General features: G+C 38.9%; 2 protein-coding genes across 3 annotated transcripts in view; one reads left to right on the top strand and one right to left on the bottom strand.

Moving 5' to 3' along the window:
• Not11 (CCR4-NOT transcription complex subunit 11) overlaps window positions 1-14,399 on the bottom strand; it is a 191,012-nt gene extending 176,613 nt beyond the window's left edge. Inside the window, exons 1-3 of the mRNA XM_080266707.1 lie at window positions 14,355-14,399; window positions 6,746-6,837; window positions 3,204-3,352 (exon numbers count right to left, since the gene is read on the bottom strand). Coding sequence (XP_080122833.1) covers window positions 3,204-3,352; window positions 6,746-6,837; window positions 14,355-14,392 — 279 coding nt within the window. The 5' untranslated portion in view covers window positions 14,393-14,399. The remainder of the gene's footprint in view (window positions 1-3,203; window positions 3,353-6,745; window positions 6,838-14,354) is intronic.
• Window positions 14,400-14,777: 378 nt separating this feature from the next.
• The window catches only part of RIC-3 (RIC3 acetylcholine receptor chaperone), a 488,355-nt gene continuing 485,722 nt past the window's right edge, over window positions 14,778-17,410 (top strand). For both annotated transcript variants that reach the window (XM_080266705.1, XM_080266706.1), the window contains exon 1: window positions 14,778-14,934. In XM_080266705.1, coding sequence (XP_080122831.1) covers window positions 14,799-14,934 — 136 coding nt within the window. In that variant the 5' untranslated portion in view covers window positions 14,778-14,798. The remainder of the gene's footprint in view (window positions 14,935-17,410) is intronic.

Consider the following 17,410-nt stretch of genomic DNA (forward strand, 5'->3'; position numbering starts at 1 on the left):
GTACATTTTAAAAAATAATTGCACATCACATACTCCTACTCAAGAGTCATTCATTCAAAAAAAATGCTGCAAATGACAAGTTAAACAGTTCTCGAATTTGAAATATTCAGTGGAAAAGCAAAATGATAAGGAAAAATTAGTAAGTGGTCAAGATGATGCAGGAATCTTAGCTGCTGCAAATCAACTGAAAAAAAAAAAAAAAACTATGACATGAACAATACTGCTGTTTAGTAAATTAGTGATCTGACTGGGACAGACATGGTCTTTGCACTGATGAACCAATGCATGGCCCACCATCTTATATTAAAGTGCAGACAGTTAAATGCCCAGTCAGCAATAGGGTGAGTTGGGTATGGAGGCTAGAATCATGGATTAAAACTCAGATACACATAGCTACTGGTAATTTAAGCGTGAAAATGTAACTAAGCTGCTAATGTGGCTATAAAAGAAGAAACAGTTCCTGTTGTCTGACTGTAAGAACATGATTGTGAATACATATATACAGATAAATTTGGTACAGTCAATGCAATATTGAAGCAGGTAATGGACTGTCATGGTGAACTCTATAAAACTGAAATAATAATTTTCCAGTGTATTCTATGTGATATATTAAATTTCAGTACTGTTGGCATTCTTGAGTAACTCCAGCCTGTCTGGTTGGAGACCCATCAACTGCAGGCAAGCAACTGCCCCTGCAAGGCCATCACATACAGTTAACCAATGTTTCCTTGTGGCAAACAGCACCTCTTTATGGTGAAGCAAAGGGAAAAGAGTGAAGGTTTGGTTCCTGGATGGATGCCACATTTGGATCTTTCCACCCAACTAACAGGGGCACCATTGTAGGCTCCACATCACCCCTTTATTTGATTATGTGGTTACCACCCAGCATTATAAATGGTTTTCGTGTTCAAGGAAACCATTATAATTCTGTACTGTATGTAGTCGCCTGAAGTGGAAAAAAAAAAAAGACAATAAAAAGCAACAAGAAGGAAATAGGACGAGAGGAGGGCAGACAGAGAAAAAGAATGAGAAGAAGGGTGAAAGAAGAAGCAGGCAGCACTACACTGTAAGTGGATGGTGGTCACTACCACATCCACCACTTCAGTATTGCAATAATATCATAAATCCATCCATCCATCCATCATTCAATCCAGTGTTTCCCCATGAGAAGCATGGGAGCCCGGGGCTAGGCAAGTTGGTCCTGACACTTAGGATGAGAGTGACCAGCCTCACTCATCCCTGAGTGGCATTATGTAAGCAATGAACCCCAACCATCCCTTGGATATATGAGGTGCTACCCAAAAGTTCCTGTAATTTGAATATGGTAGGAAAATAAATTACCTTACCTCCTAGTTCTCACTGTCACCTTCGAAGCAGTCCCCTTGGGCGTGTATACAGTGGTCCCAGCATTTTTTCCACGAGTCCATTTATCCCTGGAAGGCTTCAGGCATGATGGTCTTGAGCACCTCCTGCAATTCTGTCTGGATCTCCTCAATCAAGTCAAATCGACGCCCTTAAGTCATAATTTCAGATTGGGAAACAGGAAAAAGTCGCAGGGGGCAAGGTCAGGCAAATGGGGTGGGTGGGGAATGACGAACGTGTTAGTGGAAGCCAGGAACTGCTGGACACAACAACTGATGTCTGGGCAGGGGCATTGTCATGATGCAGGGACCGGTCCTTGTCCTTCCACGGTTCTGGACATTTGTGGCGGATGTTCTCCCTCAGACGCTGCAAAACTTCACAGTAAAACTTTCCGCTGACAGATTGACCGGGTGAGACAAATTCCTTGTGAACAAATTCCTTGGATACTGAAGAAAACGATCAACATCGACTTGACACTGCTGTGAGCTTGACACGCTTTTTTCAGCCTCAGTGAATTGGGAGACTTCCACTGCGATGACTGCTGCTTTGTCTACGGGTCATAACCATAAATCCATGATTCATCACCAGTTATGACCTTGGAGATGAAGGTGGCATAGTCGCTGACCTGATTCTTGAGCTCCCTGCAAACTGCAATGCGATGTGCCTTATGTTCGTCACTCAGCAGTCTTGGCACAAATTTTGCAGCAATGCGTATCATGCCCAACACGTCCTACAAAATGCATTGCTTGCTCCCGTACAACAGGCCAATCATATCACAAACATCATGGAGAGGTCATCTATGATCTGCATGGATAGCCTGACGAACATTTCCGACATTTTCTGGTGCTGTTGCCGTTGACAGTTGTCCAGAATAACCATTGTCTTCGACGGATGTTTGTCTTTCCTTGAACCGCTTGTACCAGAAAAATGTTCTGCATTGGGACATGGCTTGCTGAAACAACTGGTGAGTTTCTGCAGCTGTCTTGTTGATCATGAAGCAGAACTTGATGCAGGTTCTATGTTCCATGAGGTCCGCCACTGCAAAACTGCCAAACCACTAACACACCACGTTACAATAGTAAGCGTAGCTCAACAAAATGTTGGCTCACAGACACGGCTGGGGCCACACTGACACACAAGGGGCACTGCTGACTCCTCCTAGCAGCAGAAGGCAAAACTGCAAATGGTTAGCTCCCTCTTTTCAAATTACTGGAACTTTTGAGTAGCAGCTTGTAAACCTGCACAGGCTCAATCTGATTGGAGTGCCTAAATTGCCCACTAAACCACTAGGTGCCATTATCTGGTTATAGGTTACCACCCAGCATAGTAAATAGTTTCCTGGTGTACAGGACATCATTCGGCTTGTTATTAAGTGTAGAGTCACCCGCAGACAGAAAGAAGAGGAAAGAATGAAGGAAAGAAAGAAGAGGAAGTATGGAAAGATGGAAGAGAGGAAAGGGCAGGCACCCAAGCGCAGCACTGCATCGAGTGAGTGGATGGTGAGCACCCCCATCAACCAGAAATTATTACTATGTAAAATCTTGGAAAACACTAATGGCTATAGTACTAACCCTGGGTGAGTAAAAATGTAAGCATGCCCTAAATTTTTTATGATCATTTATGGAACATCTGTAACTGTTAGACATCATTAACCTCTGTCCCACATTACAAAGAGTGGTTAGCAACAATACAGGAAGGTCATAAATATTCTACCATATATCATCACATGCTTCAGACAATGCCATAAAAAATTGGGAGCTTGTCAACATCATTACTATGTCAGCTTGTACCAGCATAATATGGCCCTTGCAAAATTAATGTGGGTAAATCAAAGAACCCACCAGAATACTGACGAAGACTGGTAGGAATGGGTTGGTTGGTGGTGGCTCTCCTCGGTACAGCTCGTGCAGCACCGTGATGGCCGCCAGACGCTGTGTTGGACTTGGCAGCAGGTCTGGTTGCTGCACCATGAACACCAGTGCACTCCCCACTGATACCCAATGACAGACAACATTACTATAGAAAGACATTATTACAGTAAACCTTAGTTTTTTGTTGTTTTGATTTTTTATTTATTTTTTATTATTAAGCCCATGTAAATTATAGAAAAATGCCTGCTAAAGGTCCACTGCTATAAAGAAAGTTTACTGTACTTTACTGCACTGGTTGCTGATGTGCTCCGCATACTCACAGTTTTTCCCATACAGTTGGTTCTGTAAGTTGATGGAACTGGCAAATCAGTATTATAGGTAGGCCTACCAATGAATTTTAACAGGCAATTTTTACAGTACTGTATGTGCCAGTAATGAGCTGTGGACTGAATGGCAAGTAACATCAAAAAAGGTCACATATAATGATGATTTTCTGTAGCTACCATTAAATCACATATCTTGATTTCCCAAGGCTGTGAATAATTCAAATGGCAGAATTATACTTTTCTGTATATGAACATTCTTCTTCCATTAAAAAAAAAAAAAAAAAAAAATTATATCTGTAAGTGATGTAACTACCTGTGACTGATTATTAAAAAATGGTTAAAGCTAATCCCATATTATCCCCTCAATGTGTTGAAGTCCAAGGCTCAGCACTAATGATGTCCAGTACATTTCTGGGTAAATGACCAGTTCTCCCCATGGTGGCATTACATCAATAAAAAACTTCATCATCCCTTTGAGATAACAACTATGCACAGAATATGTCCAGCTAGAGAATTTTCTAACCAGGAAAAAGCACATGTTTGTGGAAGCTGTGCATAATGAATGGAACTTCTAGTGAAAATTACTTGGGGACCTGACTTCTCCAAAATTTGACCCTCATGGCCTTTCACCTCCACACCCAGTCATCATCCAACTTTTCCAGAAAAAAGTTATATTGGTATCAATAAATTCAGTACATTTCTTATTATATGGTATTCAAGAATGACAAAAACAATATTTAGGTCAAGGAGAAGGCCCAAGAAAGACTTAAAACTCAAAAACTTAAGCTGATCCTGTATGGAAACATTTGAATAAGCACACACAAAGTAGCTACACAGCAACTTTAGATAGCACAGATCCATACACGTTGTTTCATCATATTCTAAGTTGTATCAAAAGCATTCTGGGAACACTACTGACCTTAAAGAAAAGGGTTTGCATTAAAGAGACTAGAAAAAAATCAACAAACCATATTGAACTTATAATGGATAAATTGGATTAGCATGCTTACAGTATATTTAGACACGGAAATTTTGACTGTGTACTATGGTCCATTTATTTTATGAAGAGCATTTGGGCGTTGTCCCTCTTGGGGAGTCCCTGTCCCACAGTGTTGCCATACTTTGTACTGGGAAACTTAATTGGCTTAGAGAAGAGGCGAAAATGACAACTCTCCCTCCCACTACACCACTCTCCTCTCTCTCTCTCTCTGCATATAGAAATTGCATTTTTGTAGATTTCTTTCCATAAAAAGTCTATGCGGTTTTATGAATTATTAAAATTTGCAGAAAAGCCTCCTGACTGACTGTCTCTCTCTCTCTCTAACATTATTTTTTATTATGACTGTGATTTTCTCCTTAAAGTATGGTGTTTTATTTGTGGTTTATCTATCTATCTATTGCCAGACGCCATAATCCCGTAAGAGGTGGCCATTTGACTCTGAGTTATTTGTTTTACAGGAAGGGGCACTAACCCTTCACCAATCCACTTGTTGACACGTAGGGAGCATGTATGGTTTGGTTATATGGTTACCACCCAGCGTTGTAAATGGTTTCTTGGCTTACAGGAAACCATTTGGCTTGTCACTCAATGTAAAGCCACCTGTAATGGAAAGAAAAGCAATAAGAAGTGACAGGAAAGATGGGAGAAATAGGAAGAGAGGAGGGCAGGCACAGAAAAAGAATGATAAAGGCTAAGGAAGAAGTAAAAACTTTGATTTATTTTCCACACCACCTTTGAGGTTGAGGAAAAGCCTCCTGACTGTCTGGTTACGCTCCTATTCAATTTCCACCACATTCCCTCCCTCCTTCCCTCCGTCTTGCCTTTTCTCCCTTATCTCCGGCCTCTCCAACCTCCCTCCCTTGCTGTCTGCCTATCTCCCTTATCTCCATTCCCTTTCCCTCCTCTCTCTCTCTCTCTCTGTTACTGTCTGTCAACATTATGTTTTCCTTATGAATGTGAAACTTTTCTTAAAGTATGATGTTTTATTTGTTCTTTATAATTTCAACTTCTTTTCCACACCACCTTTGAAGTAAAAGTCAAGGCGCATTTTTTTTTTATAGAGGTTTTCCCTAGGAGGCCTAATCAACAGCTTTTGAGGGAACAATTATAGGTCCTCTCTTTGCCTTCTCTTCTAAAAAATACTTATTTACATTGTAAATAAGTTCTTTTTCTCTACTGTGGAGCACACAAGAGCGAGTAGCAGGAGTAAGAGCATCCATCTCAGGTGGCGGCCAGAGTGGAAATGACCTGGATTAACACGGTCACTCTACCCTTACAAGCGTGGCAATGTTGGAAAAGCAACGTCGCCAGGTGTTGTGGTATTTATAAAAAGTCATTATTATTATTAGAAAAAAAAAGAGACATTTATGACATTATATAGCCTTATTAGAGAATTAAATATATATATACTGTAAATAAACTTCATTTAGAAGTAGTAAACAGTTGACGTGAGACAGAGAGGTGTACACGTTTGGCAGAGAGGCGGCCGAGGAAAATCCCAAGAGGGACAATGCCTAAACGTGCTTCATAAAATAGACAGACCATAGTCACAGTACTGTAGAGTATGCTATTAAGATACAATGTACCGGTAGCCAACAATTAGTATGAAATTCCAGTAACTTCATACAAAGAATAACTGAACTACAGTATACACCAGAATTTAGGTTTTTAAAGCTGCACCCTGTAGTTTTTCATTTCTCCTGATGTACAGCATATGGCAAATGGTCATTTCACTTTTGCATGGCAGGAAAAGAAGCTGCAGTTAGCTGACTGCGTATGGCCATGAGGTGTCTTAGCATGTTTTTGACGAAGCAGTTATGGTAACATACAGTATACCGGTATGTTTCTAGATTACATTACAAGGTGTCATCTAATAAGAGGAAATTTTTTCAATACTTTTGACTGTCTGTGAACAGGCACCATAATCCTATAAGGGGTGGCCATTTGACTTTGAGTTTGCTAGTTGTTTTACAGGGAGGGATGTTAACCCTCTGCCAACCCACTTGTTGACATGAAGGGAAGACATATGGGTTGGTTATATGATTACCACCCAGTGTTGTAAATGGTTTCCTGGCTTATAGGAAACCTAGGAAACCAGTAGGATTGTCACTCAATGTAAAGCTATCTGAAAGCCTAACAGTTTCCTGTAAGCCAGGAAAAAAAAAAAAAAAAGTCTGAATACTTACATTTAAAGTAGTCATCTTTATTAAAATTTTGAAATATCTGATGTGCGATTTGTTCTAATGTAGCTGAATCAGTTGTCTCTTCTGACAATATTCTGAAAGAAAATAATAGTTAGAAACAGACATACTGCCTGATAATGAAAATGCATCCCAAAATAATCACAGTTTACTATACTCAATTTTTTTCCAGCTGATGATCCACTTTCGTGAATGTGGCACCTGTGCACTCCTGCCACGTGATTGGTTAGAGTGAATGTGTCCGAATTTGCCGGTTAACCATAATAAACATTTTAATAACGGCTTCAGTTTCATACCTGAAGTATCACATTTACAAAAAACAATTGTACCTTATATTCCAATTCTCATAAATGCTGTTTTACACTGTCACTGTACTATACAAACAGACATGAGACGAGTATGTATCTGTGAGACGAGTATGTATCTGTGCTTCATCCAAACGGACAATGAATTTGAGGATGTTGAACTTGACTTGAAATATTTATTGTTGTAAAAGGTACAGAGTTGTTGCATCTCCCTATATTTTTTAACAAATAAATGCATTTGGCTACGTAAGTGCAAATAAAAGGTATCTTAATACTTAGGCACTTGTTACATTAGACAATAGTACCACTCTAAGTAAATTAGAGGTTTTGTCAGTGGTAAAGTGGTGGAAGTGGGGAGGCGAATGGAACAGCCACTACAGAGGAGGAGGGGGACACAAGAGATGACCAGGTGGGAAAAACAAGTTGTCTCGTCTCGCAAGATGTCAGACTTTATTATGGATCACACCTACTCCATTGCTTCAATACCTTCGCCCTTATCATCCATACATATATATATCCGTAAGTATATACAGTATATTTATTCATTCATTAGAGATGCAACAACTCTGTACCTTTTACAACAATAAATATTTCAATTCAAACTCAACTTCCTCAAATTCACTGTCCGTTTGGGTGAAGCAAAGATACGTACTCATTTCATGTCTGTTTGTATTGTATAATGACAATGCAAAATAGCATTTATGAGAATTGGAATATAAGGTTAGTGGTAGGTGGTGGCGACCATCATCCACTCACTTGATGCAGTGCTGCATACTTCTTCCTTAGCCTTTATCATTCTTTTTCTGTGCCTGCCCTCCTCTCTTCCTATTTCTCCCATCTTTCCTGTCACTTCTTATTGCTTTTCTTTCCTTTACAGGTGGCTTTACATTGAGTGACAAGCCAAATGGTTTCCTGTAAACCAAGAAACCATTTACAATGCTGGGTGGTAACCATATAACCAAACCATACGTGCTCCCTACGTGTCAACATGTGGGTCGGTGGAGGGTTAGTGCCCCTCCCTGTAAAACAAATAACTCAGAGTCAAATGGCCACCCCTTACGAGATCATGGCGTCTGGCAATAGACAGATAGATAGTTGGAATATAAGGTACAATTGATTTTTGTAAATATGATACTTCAAGTATGAAATTGAAGCTGTTATTAAAATGTTTATTATGGTTAACTGACGAATTCAGACACATTCACTCCAACCAATCACGCAGCAGGAGTGCACAGGTGCCACATTCACGAAAGTGGATCATCAGCTGGAAAAAAATTGACCATCATTAGAGGATTTATGAGTAGAGCATAGCCTTTATTCATTTTTCATTTAAATCATCACAGAAATTCTGCCAAGATTTTAAACTTTTTTACAGTGATCAAACTAGATTTCACAAGTACTGAGCATTCTTTTACTGTGTATCACATTACAGTAGCTACTTCATTTATTGTAGTTTATATAAAATGGCACTAAACTAAGGCATGGAAAGTTAAAGACAATAAAATTTTAGCCAGAAAATGAAATACTTTTTAGTAAACTCTCAATAATCCGGAATAATTCAGCCAAGCCCTACGCCAGTTAAAGCAAAATACTGGATATTGCATGGTGCCCCCCATCGGCTCAATATTCAGCACTGAGCCAGATATTGCATTACAGTATTATCTGTCTTGAACCTCTGTCCTAAAAACTTTCCCATGAATAAAAGATGAAAATTGAGCATAAAATACAATAATGTAATGATACAGTACAGTAATACAATGCCGGTTGGCTACATTTACAAGCCGGTTGATACACCTCAGTGCCGAATATTGCACAAAACTGCCATCTGCGTCCGTTTCAGCGATGATTACTGCTTTAATAGAGCTGAGCCAGCAGTGTTGGATATTGCGATGACGGATAGCTAACTGAGAGTTTACTGTACTTCAGTCAACAGAAATGTTAACCCCTTAATGCCTAATCACATCAACTGATGTGATGAGAGTTTTATGCCAAATTGCCTAATCGCATCAATTGAGCGGGGCCTGTAAAACACTGCGGAGCGCTTCCTCCGCCCCAATTATTACTTACATGGCTTCAGGCCAATGAGAACTCACCCCTGAGGTGGTGCGAGGGGGGATCGAACCAACCCGCGCGGTGGGGGGCCACCTCCCCTCTGGGCCACCTTCATGCCACCCTCTACCCCACTCCCTCCTTGTCTCCCATCACCCTCCCATCCCTCCATGCACCTGCATCTGTCCTCCCACCACCACCTTTGTCCCTTCCCACCCACTCTTGCCTCTCCTCCCACCCTGATAACCTTGCATCCCCCCCGAACCCCACCCCATCCCTCCCTCCTTGTCCCTCACTATCCTCCCACCCCCTACAGACCCCTGAGCCGTATCAGGCCGCCAAGATGTTACAGAACACACTGAAGTGCTTTCTTTTCATGCAAAAAGTTTGTTATTTTCCAACGCCCATACTTACAGGCATACTCCCCACAGCCTACTTTATCTCCCCATAGCCTAATAATCTCCCCTCACCTACATACACCTGTTTTCATGGTTGGTGTGACAAAACACCTTGAAATTACCTATTTCAGTAAGAAAAACAGGTAATCAAAATTTTCACATTTTAGATTGTTTTCAAGGGGTAACTATTATAAATATTTTTAACTTTGACACGCAATTGTGCGGTAACCATTAGGCCTATGCAGGCCTGTAGTTTTCAGCAGATTTTTTTGGGGGGCCAGGCCAAATGTATATACCTCCGTATTAGAAACTTAAAATGAAATCGAAGCACTTAAGTTTGCAGACCATCCGATATTATTAGTTTGATTCTGTCTGAAAGGTGATGATTAATGAGGCATGTACAGTACGTTTAGTGATGGGGGTGGGTGTTTAGATTAAAGGCTTCACTTTCTGTCAGTCTGAACTTTCATCTCAAACTGTGACTAAGATTAATAATTTGTCCATTTTTACATTTTTGTTGCACTACGCTGCACTCTTATCAAGACTGTCCTACACACGTGCTGTAGGATTCAGATTGGTATATACCACTCTGACTATTTTTTTTTTGTAATGATAAAATAATCAAAATGTAAGTACTACCATATTATGATTTAGTTTATGATAATTTTGGATCAAATTTAGAAATATTCGATCAAAAACAAGTAGAACTTTGAATTTTCAACAGAATTACTCTAAGTATTTCTTCCATTTTATTTTTAAGCTCAGCTTTATAAGCCCTCATTCTTAGCTGAGGTTTTGAGAATTTAATATACAGAAAACACTGGGGTGGCTATAGCCCCCCTAGCCCCCCCAGAAATTACAGCCAGGCTACGAGGGTGCGGATTGCATTGTCAGATGTGTAAATTATTCCTCTTTAGCCAGAACACAATCAATTTGCTCTTGGTGAAATGGGGGGGGGGGGAAGGGGCTGCCTGAAATAATTGAGGTCTTAAGGGGTTAAATAATGCATCACGCTAATATTCCATACTATTAACTCTTTAGCCAATTATATACTCAAACTGAAGCCTGTGATGACATGAGGAGTCTCCATAAACATGGGCATACATAAATTACATTCTTGCATCAGAACCAAAACCTTAGCTTACATGGCCTATGATAGTTAGGCAGTACTTCTTGTATCAGTACCATGCAATGCACATCTAAGTTTCTGGTACAGTACTAATATTCTTCACAACTACCAAATACCTTTATATACTGCAATGAAGTTAGGGAGAATCACAAGGAATGAACAGTAAATCTTTAAGGAGACATAGGACCACCTCTTTAACCCTTTAAACGCGGATCGTCGCGTTTGCGACGCTCGGCAAAAAGGACATAACAGCGGAGCGTCGTGTTTGCGATTCTAGTAAATTTTGAATAACCGTGGGCAGGCAGGCTCCAGCTGGTATTGTCTATCAGTACCACCACCCTTTGGCTACTTTTAGCACACTTGACCTTTGTACCACTGACCTCCATTGTTGCCAAGTATCGCGTTTTTCCCCCGTCCCCCCCCCACCACGGCCCCTGCCAGCCTGGCTGTGATACATGGCAGCGCTCTGAGTGCTCAGAACTGTAAATCTACGCTCTCCTCTCACAAGCAGTTTATGCTAATAGGAAACGCTTGTTTCCCCAGTTGTAACACTAGCTTTTTTTCTCACGGTTTGCCCCTGTTTAGCGTCAGTTTACCACAGGCTTTCAAAGTGACATTATGGCGAGTTCTAGCTCTTCCGAGTCAGTGCAAGCGGCCGACAGGAACGAGAATAAAGTGACGGGTGTAAGGCAGAATAAAAAGCGCGCCGTGGTGATCTTTGGGAAGTAATATGATTGAAAATAATGTAGTATACATGTTTTCAGCTGTGAAAATGGAAATGTTTGTTGAGTGACGGGAAGACCGCCGCCGCACTGCATGTCGGCCATACGCTTCGTTGATTTTAGCCTTATTTTCAGTGCTTATTGTACAAATATGGATTCCTAACTACCTTTACGTTGTAGTATAAAGTTTACTGTGACAGAATGAGGCTGTGGTAGAGGGGAAACCGGGTTGCTGGAGGTGTGAAAGTGAAGATTTGGTTACCCAAATTTGCAAGTCTCCACAAGTCCTTGGGTAGTCCACGAAGGCTCAACACCTGCCTCTGGAGAAAGCTGAATGTAAGTACTATCTGCCACACCAAGTATAATGTTCTAGGGTTAATCTCTGATTTTTGGCGAATATTTTCCTACAGGTACTCAGACCGCGATACAACCCCGCCACTCGGGGGGGGGGGGCGACTACACGGCCGCGGTAAAAAAAAAAAAAAAAAAAAATAGTTCAGTGATTTTGTACATAGGACCACTTCCTAAAAAAAGAAAGAAAAAAAAAATTCAGTGATTTTGTAAAGGTGACCAGATGCACACTTTCCAGTATGAAGAGGATCCATCAATAAACAATGAAAATATGATTACATTTGGGTTACGTTAGGTTGGGTTAGCATAAAACGGGTTAGGTATGGTTAGGTCAAATAAGATTAATTCTTTACCAAACAGACTTGGCCTTTCCACAATTTCTATTGAAAAAAGTCTTTCATAGGTTGCTTGTTATTATTTCTGGATTACCATAGCTACTGGGCATTTTTAAAAACTTACCTCTGAAAGCTATTAATGAGGATTTAGAAAGTGTACATATTCTGCCAGCATCTGCCAGCAGCTGGCCATATTCAACGTTCCTAATGTGCATTTTTAAAATCTGAAAGCTGGCTGTCAAATGCAAGTGAAGTTGGGTTGGATTAGGCCTAGTTTGGTTAGGTTAGGCATTGTTAAATCATTAAGTTTCCCGCTGCTTTGATATGAGATACTCTGACGCGTTCTGTTGGAGTGATGTTTGGAAGACAATGCGGCCAGTCGGAAAGACCGTCTGTAAACATTGCTGCAGGTGACCTGGCCACTTCCATAACTACTTAAAAATAGGCACATTTTTTCTTTTTCCAATCTTTTCTTGCAGTCACAGTTAAACAGTCACCTATCTGTGTTGCATATGTACCAAAATTACATGCCTTGAGATCGTGAGTTTGTTATAATATAGGTAGAATCGCCGCACCTGTCTGGTAAAGAATTACCCAAAGAAGGTTGGTTTTTAAGATTATTTGGGTTAGTTTTAGATAAACAGACAATGATACAGGTAATTTCAATAAAAATGGATTTCTAAGATGGCATCCACCTGTCTCCACACACAAGACAGCATCCACCTGTCTTTGGTGCTGTTAAAGATTGTAAATAGACATTGGTTTTTAAATGATTTGCATTACTTTTAAAGAAATAAAAAACACTGAATCTTGAAAATGCACTCAGAAAATACTCAGAGAATCCCACTAGGAGCTAAAACACACACACACACACACACACACACAGAAGAAAATTGCAAAATAGCGTGTCTCCTTAAAGATAACCATATGAACTCGAGACACAACAGGAAAAGCATAACATTCCACTGAATATCTATAGTCCTTCCAAAATATCCAGATCATTTAGGCATTGGCCCTCAAGGGAATTCCCCTACGTGTGACATTGCCACAGTTTCTACTGGGCCAACTATCGGATTACTAACAAGGGTTAACCCTCACTCCCAGCTCACTACCTCTCTCTCTCTCTCTCTGCATATAAAATCAACATTTTATGGAGATTTATTTCTATAAAAAGTCTATACGGTTTTATGAATTATTAGAATTTGAGGAAAAACCTCCTGACTTTATCTGTCTGTCTGTCTATCTATCTATCTGTCTGTCTGTCTCTCCCTCTCTCTCTGCATAAAATATCTACAGTTTATGGAGATTTATTTCTATAAAAAGTCTATACAGTTTTATGAATTACAGTATTATAATTTGAGGAAAAGCCTCCTGACACTACCTGTCTGCCTCTCTCTCTCTCTCTCTTTCCATCTTTGATGGCAGTCAGAGAGGAAGTGACCTGCGTATTGACACCTGACCTACTCTCACTGACTCACCTACAAGCGTGACAGCGTTGAAATACAACAATGCCAAGTGTTAAGGTATTTATAGTCACTGTTATTATTAAAAACAATAGGCATTTTCTTACACTATAGAGCTTTATTAGAGAATTATATATATATATATATATATATATATATATATATATATATATATATATATATATATATATATATTTATATATTATATACCGTATATATATATATATATAATGTAAATAAATTTCAGTTAGAAGAGGTACCGGTAAATAGCTGACACAAGACAGAGAGGTGTGTTTTGGTACAGATTCAGCAGCGTCGCACGAAGGGGAATTCCCGTGAGGGACAACGCTTAAATGATCTGGATATTTTGGAAGGACTATAACTTCAATGTTTAGGCTATTATGGTAATTACACTACCCCGCAGGCAACATAAAAAAAAAAGTCTAGACTAACACTAGTTTAGTGACATGATCCCTTTGGCAACCAGCTTCATGTATATCAGTTCCAAAATATAAAACATTAACAGGGAGAACCTAGCCTATTGTGAAGCCCAATAAGGGCCAGGTTACGTACCGGTACCTAAAGTACAAAATAAGTAATACTCCTCTCTTTATTACTTACAGTTAGGATGAACTTAAAGTGCTGCCTAAATAACCCTCAATATAAAAATAGCAACACAACCTATCCTCCAATATTATGAAAATAACCCGAGACTCATGAGATTTTAAAATATTAAATAAAAAAATACTAAGAATATTCTGAACACCAGCACAACGTAAATTCATTCTCCTACAAAATAAGCATTTTTCAGAATATTGTTTCATCTGTAAAGTGAGCTTTACCCGATTAATTTAGTTAGTTCTGTGGTGGAGAGAGCCATCACCACTCCTGTTTGTTTACATCAATAGCCCGCTGGTGGAGCATCTTTGAAAACTGACGAAAATTCTGAGTTTTATTTTATTTGTTTCTCATCCAGTCATAAGCAAAATATTTTGGCGTACAGTACTGGAAAAGATTAACCAGTCATATTGTTCAAATATTAAGGTTTTAAAAGTATAGAAAATATTACAAAGAAAACATTATTTATAGACTTCACGCATACTTATATTTCCCAAGTAATCAATAAATATTTGCAGGTGCAATTCACCAAATATTAAAGTATATGAATAATGAAAACCACGAAGCATAAATAACATCATGTATATAAAAAGACGGGGTGTATATAAAAGAAGCATGACCATTGGCGCACTAGTGACATCTATGGGCAGTGGTGGAGAGCAGCTAAAATGTCGGGCGAATTTGGGACTGGGAAAACTATATTCGTTTTAGCTATAGTGGTGGGATGTTTTGCCGTGTTGTGGCCAAAAATCTTCTACCCTATGCTGACGGCTTCGGTTAAGCAGCCAGCGACAGCGAGACAAGGTGAGTGGATCAATATATATGCACGGCTCTTCTTTGCAGACGACATGTTTGGCTAAGGGCAGTAGGCTATAAAAGCGAGGAAAAAATAGTAACATCATTTTTCATGTGTTTCTTTCATCATTCACATTATTTAGTCAAACTCGATGTATTTCATGCAATTTATTATATAGATATTAACGTTGCATTATAGTAATCAAAGCTATTTTATTAGAGGAAAAGACAATATTCTACCAGTGTCGCAACATCTAAATATTGAATCAAAACGATTGTATCGTGCAACAACAGATCAGCCTGCAGAGGATTACACATAAGCAGATGAAAGTCTCATGTATAATCTAATCAAGCTGTCCAAAGTTCTGAGAGTATAATTATTAATGGAGTTATTATTATTTTTTTTAAGCCTACCGTTAATTGCCTTTTGTGTTTTAACAAAACAGCCGTCAGTTGTAGGATTATGAACATTTGCATTATAGTCTGTACACATTCATATGTAGCCTAGAGAATTTATATGCCGATGAACGTTGGATAATACAGTATCGGTACTTGTAAGTGGTACAAGGAAATGCTTGGTTTTAGTCGTACAACAGAAGGAAAAACGATGTGGGTTTTACACATATTCCTTTTACTGTTTTACATTTTGCAAACATGAAATATATTATCTACATAAATTCTAATTTTAAAGGTGTTACACTCTCATGACCGTAAAAAGTCATCGCCAAGTCGCAGTTTGAGAACTTAGGTGTGTAAGATTGTAATTATCGAAATTTTACAATACTTGACTATATCCACACTAACGAATTACCTGTTCTTACCGCCTTATATTGATGCCATGCACTTTTTAATAATATCACACTTATGAACTACTTCCTTGATTACGGCCATGATTTACAAGCATTTCTACGATCAGTTTCCCGTCGGAACTGTGATATGTTTTTGCAGGAAGGGGTGCAGAAATCTTTACGTAGCCTAATTGTTCTCCCTGCAAAAGAACAGTCTTAGATACGGGAGAACAGTGATCCTACTCGTTACTGTGTTTTGTATGAAGGATAAGGAAAAGAGCATGCAGAATCTTGCCATGTTTCTTGTTCCTGCAAAAGATAAGTCCTATAGTTGCAGGTGGATTTGTGGCTCATCAATGTTGGCAGGTGTTAGGGGATTTCTTAAGGGGATATTTTTACCTTTAAGAGAAAATGTGAAGTACGTGTGTGTGTGTGTGTGTGTGTGTGTGTGTGTGTGTGTGTTGGCGGATTCCTTAAGGGGATATTTTTACCTTAAGAAAAAAATGTGTGTGTGTGTGTGTGTGTGTGTTTACCTTAACAACACGAGATAGAAAACAGTTACGGAATTCTTACGAGAACATTTTTACTTTAAAGATAAAATTTGAAGTATATATTCGACAGGTGCAAACCATCTTAGCTACATGGATATCTTTCTAAACCTAAAGAGAGTCAGAACTACGGGGCAGCTGAGAAATGTTAAACGACTATTTCCTAAAGCAAAATTTTATCTACTAATGTACCGGAAATATCTATAAAATTAGTAAACATTCCTGGTTTCTCAGATTTCACCCAAACTACGAAGGCCTTAAGAATAAGATATGGACTCGGATCAAGCCCCATCTTTTGGCTTTGACTTAGTGTATTTTGATTTTAACCTTAAGTCTTGAATACTCTGGAAAGAAATGTAGCCAGCAAAATGTTAAACCCTCAGCCTTCATCAGCAGAACTTTGTGTAGCTAGCCTATACAGTATAGCCTATGTAGTTATCCGTGCCAACCTATCTACAACAATACCTATCCACGTACGGTACCGGGACCTGACTTCCTACGTTATTATTATTATATTATTATTATTATTATTATTATTATTATTATTAAACGTAACTGAGATCGTCACTACTACATTTAAGGTTTACTACGGTGACATAATTACTGGTAGCTATCAGTATTGTTTCAGTTTACATTTGCTGCCTGCAGAAGGTATTAACTTTAAAAAGAACCTGTCGTACTGAGGGAGTTAATGAAGGCTGCTGTAACACATCCAGTAAAAAAAAAAAAATCGTCTGACGGAAGCAATATATATTAAAATACCGTACATCCTGGAACTGAAGGGATTTAGTCGCCATTCAGAATATTTACAGCACATCGTCCTTAACCCTCCTCAGGTAGACAGACCTACAGTTTCGCTTACAACTTAGGTACACCTGGGTCTGTCAGACCCAGATTTTAAAAAATGCTGTAGTGTCACACATGTTTTATATAAAGAATTCCTGAATATCTTGCAAAGTAATAGGTGTTATCAGTTACAAAACTATGCGAATAAGTTGTAATTCATTGAACTCCACATATTTGAATATATATATATATATATATATATATATATATATATATATATATATATATATATATATATATATATATATGAAAAAATGCCAAAATATTATTATTATTATTTTTGCAGTCACCATACACGAAAAC

The sequence above is a fragment of the Coenobita brevimanus genome, chromosome 21 (genome assembly GCF_032717465.1).
Source record: "Coenobita brevimanus isolate Jiangsu-jjx chromosome 21, ASM3271746v2, whole genome shotgun sequence".
Lineage (NCBI taxonomy): Eukaryota > Metazoa > Arthropoda > Malacostraca > Decapoda > Coenobitidae > Coenobita > Coenobita brevimanus.